General features: G+C 42.5%; 1 protein-coding gene across 8 annotated transcripts in view; it reads right to left on the reverse strand.

The window, feature by feature from the left end:
• Positions 1-12070, reverse strand: part of KCNQ2 (potassium voltage-gated channel subfamily Q member 2) — a 120860-nt gene that overhangs the window by 61558 nt on the left and 47232 nt on the right. For all 8 annotated transcript variants that reach the window (XM_088153921.1, XM_088153920.1, XM_088153922.1 and 5 more), the window contains exons 2-6: positions 10986-11076; positions 9240-9366; positions 8760-8935; positions 2308-2433; positions 552-662 (exon numbers count right to left, since the gene is read on the reverse strand). In XM_088153921.1, the coding sequence (XP_088010047.1) occupies positions 552-662; positions 2308-2433; positions 8760-8935; positions 9240-9366; positions 10986-11076 (631 nt within the window). The remainder of the gene's footprint in view (positions 1-551; positions 663-2307; positions 2434-8759; positions 8936-9239; positions 9367-10985; positions 11077-12070) is intronic.

The raw sequence follows: 12070 nt of genomic DNA on the forward strand, positions 1-12070 counted from the left end.
TCTTTCTACAGAAAGAAAATATAGAAACATTCTTAAACTAAAATAAAAAGTTTCTTCTGTTTTTTTTAAAGGAAATTTCACTTAGCGACATTGTTGATTGTTTTTAGGTCAGCAGATTTTATTCTTTTAAGGTTTTCATGAATTTTTTAACTTGTTTCATGCTGTTATACAGATCTCTATTTATATATATTGTCCTCAGCTTTTTCTTGAATGCATGCTTAGGGTTTAAAATACCTTCAGAGCTCTTTGGAAATCTGAATGAAATTATACAGCATTGAAAACATGTTCACCACTGGCAAATATTATAGAAACAGAGAGAGAGAGGGAGGGAGGGAGAGAGAGTACATAGATAGATTCAGCTTCATCACTGAGCAAGGCACAGCTCCTACTTCCAAGGAAAATGGGGTGTTTTAGACTTGCAAACCATCCTGCAGGCCCTTCTTCTGCAGACCAGAGACAATCCAGATGGTTTTCATCCTAAGTGAGATACAGAACTGGATATGGTTTGGGTTTCTTTCCAAGCAAAGGGGGCTGCAGAGGATCCTACTTACTGCTGGGAGGGCAAAAAAGGAAACCCCAATCAAGGTGAAGGTTGCTGCCAGGAGACGCCCATTCCAGGTTTGTGGATACTTGTCCCCGTAGCCAATGGTGGTCAGAGTAATCTGAAGGAAACCAAAGATCATTTTATGGAATCTTCAAAGTTAACATGGGTGCAGGAGTGGAGCCAAAAGAATCTGCTGCACGTATGTCAGCCTAGGCATTAAAAACAAGCATTTGAGGTTAAATAATGGTATGTGGGAATGACTGTGGGAGGCAGGGGAAGAGCTGGAGCCAGGGGAACAGTTGGGTAAGAGGCAGCTCAGCCCACAGCAGGAATGTGGATAGGGCAAGAGGCTCAGAAGGGACCCTCTCTAGTTTCTCGGGCTGTCAAGGTGAGGAGGGAGAAATGTATTTTCAGACTTGCAAGATTCTGTTAACATAACCTTACAATAAAGTAGAATTAGTTCATCTGGGCGTGCTTCCTGTCTGAACTACCTTGCAAGGCTGTTAAGCAAAATAAGTGCATTAAGAGGACTATTTCGTACTTTAAAAGAAGAGGGGGGAAACGCACTGCCAAAATATGGCAATTTGCCACTGAATTTCATCAGCGTGATCTTCAGGGATTGGGGGAGTAGCAAAAACAATTCACTGAATTGCCCACCGCTGGCCATGTCCAGCACCTGTCTCTGAATAAGAGAAATCACATTCCATAATAATCTGCCTTTTGTAAAATTCTTCAATTACTTTTAACTATCTTGAGCCTGAGCAGTTTCATACTGGAACTGTTGCCTTTCAATCCACATTTCATTTGCCTGAGATCCATCTGGGTCACCTCACCCTTTAATGCATAGCTTGCTACGTAACTGAACACTGTTTTTTCCTTTCAAACCTGGGAACTGTTTGTTTTCAATTCATCTCTACCGATAGCCTTGCAATTAAGGCTAAAACTAGTTACCTGAAGGATCAAGACAGAAAATTGGAGTAGAAAAACGACAAAGGGACAACTAACTTGGATGGATAGCTTCATTAACTCTTCTTCTGTTTGTTTCCTAATCAGATCATTTGCACCCAGAAGAACAACGGAAGACAAACATTTCTGTACTAGGGCCTTCTTATCACCAAAGCTTAATCCACAAAGCTAAATTAAGCTAAATTAAGCAATGCCACAGCTATTTATTGAACACTTACAATCAGAGAGTCAAAGGCATGTGAATGTGCATGCATTATATAAATATACACGTATGTGTGTGTATGTAAGTGTGTATGTGTATGTGTATGTATGTGTGTGTATGTATGTGTGTATGTATGTGTGTGTATGTATGTGTGTATGTATGTGTGTGTGTGTATGTATGTGTGTATGTATGTGTGTGTATGTGTGTGTGTGTATGTATGTATGTGTGTGTGTATATGTATGTATGTATGTGTATGTGTGTGTGTGTGTGTGCGTATATATATATATATATATATATATATATATATATATATAAATGCACACACCCAACCCATTAGCTGATTGCCAGAGGGAGAAAGAGAAAGGCAAGTTGTAGAACTAAGGGCAGCAGGATCAGTTTCCAAGAGCTACAAAGCACAGGCAAGATGAAATCAGTTTCCAAGATCCCCAGGCAAGGTGAATTTGGATCCATCAGGCAATCTGAATTGCACAGGAAATGAATTTTTACCAGCAGCTTCCTCAAGCTCCCTATATTTCTGATGCTACATTGATAGCCAGAAATTCATAGCCTAAAACTGGCAAGAGAAGATACTCACCAGGCCCCACCACAGGGCATCTGCATAGGTGTCAAAGTGATCATTTTCTCCTTTCTCCGCCAGGTATACCAGGAAGGAGGCTAAAATTAGGCACAGGAATCCAATATACCAGGCAGTGATGAGCTCCTGCAAGGCAGTGAAAGTGGAAAATGTAGAATTGATAGCTCTGGAATGTTTCGCTACACATTTCTCTTTATTTGGCCATTGACTTCAGTGGAGGAAAAAGTATTACAGCGATAGTGATGCCGTGAGATAGAAGGGAGGGACACGTATGAATGTACTGGATTCTAAGCAGATTTCAGAGGCATCAGGACAGATTCAAATGAGCAAGTAAAAGAAGAAAGATTAGCTTCGCCCACCGCACCAGGGCTTAGCAAGTCATAATTGCTAAGCTCACCCAACACAACCAGAATGAAACAAAGTGCATTATGATGAGTGAATGCAGGCACAGATTACAAGCAAATAACATGAAAATGGGCTTAGCACGTAAACAGGTCTCCAGCAATAAATGACAGTCAAATGACCTAAAAATAGATGACATGATTAAAGGAGAGTTAATGGCAATTCAGCCGGTTGAGTGACCAGGGCATTGCAGGGACTGGATGCCAGTTAGAGAACAGTTGTGACAATAGACAGAGAGCAGAAAGCTTAATTGGGGAGAAACGGATCTCTGTGCATGTGGCGCCATGCTTCAGTAGACAGGAAGACAAAGGCAATCATTACACATCCTGCTTTCTCCCTCCAACGTCTGTTTATCATGCCCAAATGTGCACATCTTTTTCACCCCAAATGTGCACACTTTAACTCTCCTGAAGAGGAGAGGAGAGGAGAGGAGAGGAGAGGAGAGGAGAGGAGAGGAGAGGAGAGGAGAGGAGAGGAGAGGAGAGGAGAGGAGAGGAGAGGAGAGGAGAGGAGAGGAGAGGAGAGGAGAGGAGAGAAACATTCAATTTTTCAGAACACAAAGCAATCCTGCAAGAAAAATGGCATACACTACCAACTCCTCACTAAAGCATCATATAATCAACCACGGAATTTAAAATTCTCCAAAGGGTATATGTAAATGTGCATGGATGTATGTGGGGTATATCAGCCCCAATCAATCCACTGCAGCATGAAGGCCTTTTCACTGAAGGTTATGGACCATAATTTATTATGCTGGTCCAGTGCAGGTTGGTAGGTAGATGTTCTTTGACTTTCTGGTCTAGGGTTGAGAGGGAGGGACTGGCTCCCAAGGAGCTTCTATGGCTGAGGGGGTCTGGAACTTGGGTCTTCCCACCCCTAGTCCAGCATCTCCCCCACTACACCACCCAGCTCTTGGGCTGAGGTGGAGGGGCTGGCCCCTCAAACCCCAAGGAGCTTCTATGGCTGGAGGGGGCTAGAACCTAGGTCTCCCTACCCCTAGTCCAGCATCTTCATCAATGAACCACACTGGTCTCATCTGTGTGTCTGTCTGTCTGTCTATCTATCTACACACACACACACACACACACACACACACACATATCCATGTATAACTGTATGTGTGCATACATTTACTTTTGTGTGTGTGTGTATACACAAATACATACATACATACATACATACATACATACATACATACATACACACACAAATGTACACATATGGTGAGTGATGTACATAAAAGATATTTAAGGGGGGAAATGTAATTGGCAGAAAACCAAAAGGCATTCAATGGAATACTGATCATTGACAGGGGAGGGAAAAAATAAAACAGCCACAAAAAAAGAAAGGAAAGAATCAAAAGGAAGGGAGAAAAACAGCAGCAAGAAGAATCTAAGGGCTTCTCATGCACACGCAAAACTGTGTACAACAGTTTTAATAAAGTATGAGTCTATTTCATTTTAATCACCCATACATAATCTACATCTGTAAGCAGCTGTACATAATATCAGGGCTTTAATCCATTAAATATGGCATAGATCTGTCCTTCCAAAGTTGAAGAATTCATTTCTTAGCAATAAGCAGGGCACAACGAAGCCGCTACCCGGTCATTGATTTCTATGTAACAGATACATAGTTCAAAAGAATATGAACATCTTGTCACAAGTTCAAATACATAATTACTTCTTCCCAGAACGTAATACGTTTTAGATGCTTTTATATTGTTTTTCCTTGTTTTTAAATTGTTGTGTTGTTGTTGTTTTATGTTGGTTTTAACTGTTTGTAAGCCGCCCAGAGTCACCTTATGAGAAGGGCAGCTGTACAAATTGGAATAATAAATAAATAAATAATAACTTTAGAACATCGGAATACCATATATTTGAATCAAACGTTGTTGTTTAGTCGTTAAGTCGTATCCGACTCTCCGTGACCCCATGAACCATACTGCGCCAGGCCTTCCGGTCCTTCACTGCCTCCCTGAGTTTGCTCAGTTTCATGCTCATTGCTTCAGTGATGCTATCTAACCATCTCATCCTCTGCCGTCCTCTTCTCCTTTTGCCTTCAATCTTTCCCAGCATCAGGGTCTTTTCCAAAGAGTCCTCTCTTCGCATTAGGTGACCAAAGTATCTGAGCTTGAGCTTCATTATCGATCCTTCCAATGAGCAATCAGGGTTGATTTCCTTTAAGATTGACTGGTTTGACCTCCTAGCAGTCCAGGGGACTCTCAAGAGTCTTCTCCAGCACCACAGTTCAAAGGCATCAATTCTTCGGCGCTCCGCCTTCTTTATGGTCCAGCTCTCACAGCCATACATTACTACTGGAAAAACCATAGCTTTGACTATGCGGATCTTTGTCGGCAAGGTGACGTCTCTGCTTTTTAATATGCTATCTAGGCTTGCCATAGCTTTCCTCCCAAGGAGCAAGCGTCTTTTAATTTCATGGCTGCAGTCTCCATCTGCGGTGATCTTGGAGCCCAAATAAATGAAGTCTGTTACTGCTTCCATTTCTACCCCTTCTATTTGCCAGGAATTGATGGGTCCAGATGCCATGATCTTAGTTTTTTTAATGTTGAGTTTCAAACCAGCTTTCGCACTCTCCTCTTTCACCCTCATCAAGAGGCTCTTTAGTTCTTCTTCACTTTCTGCCATTAGGGTGGTATCGTCTGCATATCTGAGGTTGTTGATGATTCTCCCTGCAATCTTAATTCCGGCTTGTGATTCTTCCAGCCTGGCATTTCTCATGATGTACTCTGCATATAGGTTAAATAAGCAGGGTGACAGTATACAGCCTTGTCGTACACCTTTCCCTATTTTGAACCAATCGGTTGTTCCGTGACTGGTTCTAACTGTTGCTTCTTGGCCTGCATACAGATTTCTCAGGAGACAGGTAAGGTGGTCTGGTACTCCCATCTCTTTAAGAATTTGCCACAGTTTGTTGTGATCCACACAATCAAAGGCTTTTGCATAGTCAATGAAGCAGAAGTAGATATTTTTCTGGAACTCTCGTGCTTTCTCCATGATCCAGCGAATGTTGGCGATTTGATCTCTAGTTCCTCTGCCTCTTCGAAACCCAGCTTGTACATCCGGTAGTTCTTGGTTCATGTATTGCTGAAGCCTAGCTTGTAGGATTTTGAGCATAACCTTGCTAGCATGTGAAATGAGTGCAATTGTGCGATAGTTTGAGCATTCTTTGGCATTGCCCTTCTTTGGAATTGGAACATAAACTGACCTTTTCCAATCCCGTGGCCACTGTTGCGTTTTCCAAACTTGCTGGCATATTGAGTGCAGCACTTTAACACCATCGTCTTTTAGTATTTTAAATAACTCAGCTGGAATACTGTCATCTCCACTAGCTTTGTTGTTAGCAATGCTTCCTAAGGCCCACTTGACTTCACTCTCTAGGATGTCTGGCTCAAGGTCAGCGATCACACCAGCGTGGACATCAGGGACATTAAGATCTTTCTTGTATAGTTCTTCTGTGTATTCTTGCCACCTCTTCTTAATCTCTTCTGCTTCTGTTAGCTCCCTGCCTTTTTTGTCCTTTATCATGCCCATCTTTGCACTAAACGTTCCTTTCATATCTCCAATTTTCTTGAAGAGATCTCTAGTCTTCCCCATTCTATTGTTTTCCTCAATTTCTTTGCATTGTTCATTTAAGAAGGCCTTCTTATCTCTCCTTGCTATTCTCTGGAAATCTGCATTCAGTTGCTTATATCTTTCCCTTTCACCCTTGCTTTTCGCATTCCTTCTTTCCACAGCTATTTGTAAAGCCTCATCAGACAGCCATTTTGCTTTCTTGCATTTCTTTTTCTTTGGGATGGTTTTAGTTGCTGCCTCCTGTACAATGTTACGGACCTCCGTCCATAGTTCTTCAGGCACTCTGTCTACCAAATCTAATCCTCTAAATCTATTCATCACCTTCACTGTGTACTCACAAGGAATATGATCTAAGTCATACCTGAGTGGTCTAGTGGTTTTCCCTACATTCTTCAATTTAAGCCTAAATTTTGCAGTAAGAAGCTCATGATCTGAGCCACAGTCAGCTCCTGGTCTTGTTTTTGCTGTCTGTATAGAGCTTCTCCATCTTTGGCTGCAAAGTATGTAATCAATCTGGTTTCGGTATTGACCATCTGGTGATGTCCATGTGTAGAGTCGTCTCTTGTGTTGTTGGAAAAGAGTGTTTGCTATGACTAGCTTGTTCTCTTGACAGAACTCTATTAGCCTTTGCCCTGCTTCATTTTGTACTCCAAGGCCAAACTTGCCTGTTATTCCGATTACTCCTTGACTTCCTACTTTAGCATTCCAATCCCCTATGATGAAAAGGACATCTTTTTGGTGCTAGTTCTAGAAGATGTTGTAGGTCTTCATAGAAGCGGTCAACCTCAGCTTCTTCAGCATCAGTGGTTGGGGCATAGACTTGGATGACTGTGATATTGAATGGTTTGCCTTGGATACGCACTGAGATCATTCTGTCGTTTTTGAGGTTGTACCCCATTACTGCCTTTCCGACTCTCTTATTGACTATGATTGCAACTCCATTTCTTCTAAGGGTTTCTTGCCCACAGTAGTAGATATAATGGTCACCCGAATTAAATTCACCCATTCCCGTCCATTTCAGTTCGCTGATTCCCAAGATGTCGATGTTCAGTCTTGTCATCTCATGCTTGACCACATCCAGCTTGCCTTGGTTCATAGATCTTACATTCCAGGTACCTATACAATATTGTTCTTTGCAGCATCGGACCTTCTTTTCGCTTCCAGATACATCCACAGCTGAACGTCCTTTCGGCTTTGGCCCAGCCGCTTCACTCTTTCTGGAGCTACTTGGAATTGCCCTCCGCTCTTCCCCAGTAGCATATTGGACACCTTCCGACCTGAGGGGCTCATCTTCCGGCGTCATATCTTTTAGCCTTTTAACATTGTCCATGGGGTTTTCTTGGCAAGGATACTGGAGTGGGTTGCCATTTCCTTCTCCAGTGGACCACATTTTGTCAGAACTCTCTGTCATGACCTGTCCGTCTTGGGTGGCCCTGCACGGTATAGCTCATGGCTTCACTGAGTTACGCAAGCCCCTTCGCCACGACAAGGCAGTGATCCATGAAGGGGGAATCAAACGTTATTCTCACTTAACTCCAACCACACAGTGATTTACTTACACCTTTTCTTTATTAACACAGTGAGGTTAAACACATCCAAAATCCTATCTGTTGCCAAATGGGGTACTCTGAAAGAAGGCATAACTAATTGCCTGGAATTGTCCATGGTGTCATTTAAAAATACAGTGGAACCTCAGTTTACGAACTTAATTCGTTCCGTGACTCTGGTCGCACCCTGAATTGGTCACAACCCAAAGGAAATTTCCCCATAAGGTTCAATGTAATTGCCGTTAATCCGTTCTGGCGTGGAGGACAGGGAGGTGGCTATTGCTTGGAGGGAGAGTCCCCCTCCCTACGACCACGTGTCAGAGGCGGAAAATGGCCGCGGACCATGTGGAACGGGTGGAAAATGGCTGCGGACCACGTGGAACGGGTGGAAAATGGCCGCGGATCCGGTTCGTAAGTCGAGGCGAGTTCGTAAGTAGAGGTAAATTTTTGGGGCCGGAGCTGGTCGTATCTTGAAAAATTCGTAAGTAGGGGCGTTTGTAAGTAGAGGTACCACTGTATATATATATATATATATATATATATATATATATATATATATTATTAAATTTATACCTTGGCTTTTTCTTTACCCACACTCAAGGCAGATTATAATAATGAAAAATAATATTTTTGTTACAGGATCTACTTGTGTTCATAAACTTAGAACTTTGCCTTCACTAAGCTCCTTCACAGTTCAAGCTTCTCTGCACTTAATCTGGCTGTTCCATAAAACAGCCTTCCAGATGTGCTAGCTTTCAATTCCCAAAACCTCTTATGCTGTCTAGGGATTCTGGGAATTGAAGTCCAACCTGTCTCCAAAAACTCCAACCGCTCTGGTTGCTCAGATTGACCCTAGCCCACTCACACCTTCCACAACTGACAGCTTCCCAAGGTCTCAGATGCTCACCTTGCTGTGGGCGTAAACCACCGATCCCAGAAGCTTCCAGGTGCCTCCTCTGCGGTCCATTCGGATCATGCGCAGGATCTGCAGGAAGCGCAAGCTTCTGAGGGCCGAGGTGGCGAAAACATTCCCTTGGGATCCAGCGGCCAGCACAGCAATGGAGGCAATTAACACCATGATGTCTGCATAGAAGGAAAAGAACTATATCAAAGAAACATTTGCTCCTCCATTTCTCCATTTTTCCATCATGGGACACATAATGGTCACTTAACCCCAACATTTTTTATGCTTCCACCTCCATGCAAGCTTTGTCCAGAAGACCAGCATTCCCCAAACTGGTGTGCTCCAGTTGTGTTTAGTCAACAACTCCATACTGGTTGCAAATTATGGGAAATGCAGTCATAACGTATCTGGCCAGGCTCTGATCCTCTCCTGAAGGGAGACTGAGGGGAGCATCAACCAACCTAGCCACAAAACAGTTCCTACCGATTACACAAAAGGGCTTGCGGGCGAATTTTAATCTTCCTCTCCAACCTCGGTATCGACAGCAGCAGCCAGCAGCCCAGATTCTTACAAAGTACTCTACTCCGAAGACCACAATGGTGACAATTTCCTGCAGCAGAGACAGAACCTGTATTTCAGCAGGATAACAACATAAGACAATCCTGACGACTCAATTCTCTGTTCGTATTTGGTTTCTAAGAAACCCCTGCTGCATCTGAAATTGATCAACGCAAAGGTGCTTTCAGAATAATCCCAAGGCTTTACAAAATCCAGTTCAATTTTTTCTCTTCTTTGCAAACTAATTCAATCTCTTCCTTCTTGGCTTTATAAAGTTCCAAAGGAAATCTTTTCAGTGGGTTATTTACGTTGTCCAGCTACACATATAATCAGAAAGAAACGGTATGGCTTCTGGATCTCCAAAAACCTAGAAACTGACCACAGGACTCTGCTAAATGTTGGCAACTTCTATCAAGCCTTTCCAAAACCAGTCACAATTGTTATGGAGCTGTCTTGATTCCTTTATCCTTCTGTCCATAAAGATGCTTAACAGAAGCAAGTCATTCTCTTTTTTGAATCCCCCCTTTTTTCTCTCTCTCTCTGAAATACCTCTAAGAAGGAGGTCTTCTTTCTGAGATTTTGCTCAATCTTCATGTTAAAAATGGGATTATCAGGGAGGCATAAGGCATCCTGAAGGCCTGTAAATTGACTACATCAGCAGGAAGTTCCATGTTACAGAGGAAAGGAACTCCAAGCCCTTAAAAACTTCAACTTCCACCATCTGAAGTGCAAAGGATGGAGGAAGACAGTCCTGCCTCAGTTTCTTTGCTTTGGGAGCTGCACACCAATAATTAAGCCAGACAATTCCTAATTGTTGATCACTAGGAAAAGCTGAAGTCTACCTCAAAAGATTAACTCTGGGTGACTTCACATAGTTCATATCTGTGTCGTTTTCTTAGCAATAATACAGAACTGGGTTGCCAGTGTCTTCTCTGTGGATACTTGTTTGACTTCCCAGTCTAGCCTATAGCCTTCGAATTACCGGCAAATCTCCCTTGAAGCACTACCTGGGCCCGGCTCTACTTAGCTTCCTGTATTTTTTTTTTAATTCCCTCTTCTTCCTATTAATCACAGCTTCATCCTGCCCCAATCAGATTTGGCTATGTGGTGACATCAAATGAAGGCAAACAAAGCCAGTTCTGAGAGAAGGTACAGCCTCAACAGTGGTCATGAACTAGCTTCATTTGCTCTCAAGAATGGTGTCAGAGTCCAATCTGATTTACACAGTTACAAGGAAGACTATTTGGAAATCAAAAACAAACTTGATAGGGACAGCGAACAGACCCACAATGGAGGTCTGTCACTACTGTGCAAATATCCAATACAAGAGACCCATTTTCTCTCCAAAGGATTGTCAGCCATAGCAAAATGAATGTTCAAAAATCAATTGATTAGTAGGGCTGGGTTGCACTTCAGAGGCAAAAAGGTGCCTGGCAGGTTCAAGAGCTGTGCCTTCCTGCAGCTCTTTAAAACAGCTGCATCTTTTCCTGAGCTGTATAGACAACTGATGCCTGCCTGCCTTCGCATTTTCTGAAACACCTTCTTACATTCAGGTCTGAAGTTCCACACAGCCCAACTGCTTAATAAAAGAGGGGAATATTAGCTAAATGCATTGCTTTCCTCCCTGGATTTCAGTCCTATCCAAATTTCTACATTTAGCATCACACTTACCAGACTGTAGAGGGCCCATTCAGAACTCTCCTCATAATCATCAATGGTTGAAAAAACAGAGAGGACTAAGCAGGAGAAAACCAGCAGAAACCTGGATGGCACAGAAACAAAACAGAAAGAGAAGAAAACATTAATGCTGCAATCGACGGATTTTTTATGTTCTATTTTTCTTCCAGGCCATACAACCTGCTTAACTCAATTAAAGAGTTAACGCACCTTCTAAATTCACACAAAATACTGAAAATCAAAACTCTTGGTTGGCAAATTGGACTAAGCCACAGAAAACTAACCAAGGTGGACACTAACCAACCTTACCATCTGGTACAAATTGAGTTTTTATGTCAGCCCTTCAAGGTACACCAAACTAGGAAACCAAAGTGATGCATGCTAATACTACTTTTATTATAAGGTTAGAGTAACAGATCTTGCAAGCCTGAATGCGCTTCCCCCCCCCTCCCTTTATCTTCATGAGAACTAGCGAGGCTCACATCTGGGACGCTTTCTCCGATTACATTTCTACCTCAGACTCAGGTTTCTTTTATCTGACCATTGTCTTGGTTGCAGCTCTTCCTCCTGTTCCTCAAGGTTATTCCTTCTGTCCATTACATTTTAGGACTTTAGCTGACCTGGTTAGGTATTCTACACGATCCCAGCCATTTCATGTCCAAATTTTAGCTCCAGATTAAATATGACATGCAGTCAAGATCTAGAAGTAGAGCTACTATAATGAAACAAGCTCTGTATTTTGGTGGGGGGTGGGGGTTTGGGGTTATGCCATGCTTTGCATTCTAAAGAATCCATGACTCCTTAAAACAATTCTGTCTTTTTTCAGGATAGGGCAGCTGCTGCAAGGAGTCCTCTGCTGTAGCTGCACAATCCTTGAAACCAATATGGCTGCTTCATTGAGTTGTAGATGGGTGGGCTTGCATTTCTGCATATTCTGAAGCACCTCTTCTCCACTGAATGTGAACTACTGCAGAGCCCTAATAACTGAGCTTCAGCTTACTTTTATAAGCCAGGAAGGGCAGAAATAGTTTCAGTAACTCCAGGCTGACAAATTATTACTCTATAAAAACCTAAGAGCC

This window comes from Python bivittatus, unplaced genomic scaffold, assembly GCF_059951505.1.
Source record: "Python bivittatus isolate LINGU-HERP-01145 unplaced genomic scaffold, Pbiv_v1 ctg000700_np1212, whole genome shotgun sequence".
Taxonomy (NCBI): domain Eukaryota; kingdom Metazoa; phylum Chordata; class Lepidosauria; order Squamata; family Pythonidae; genus Python; species Python bivittatus.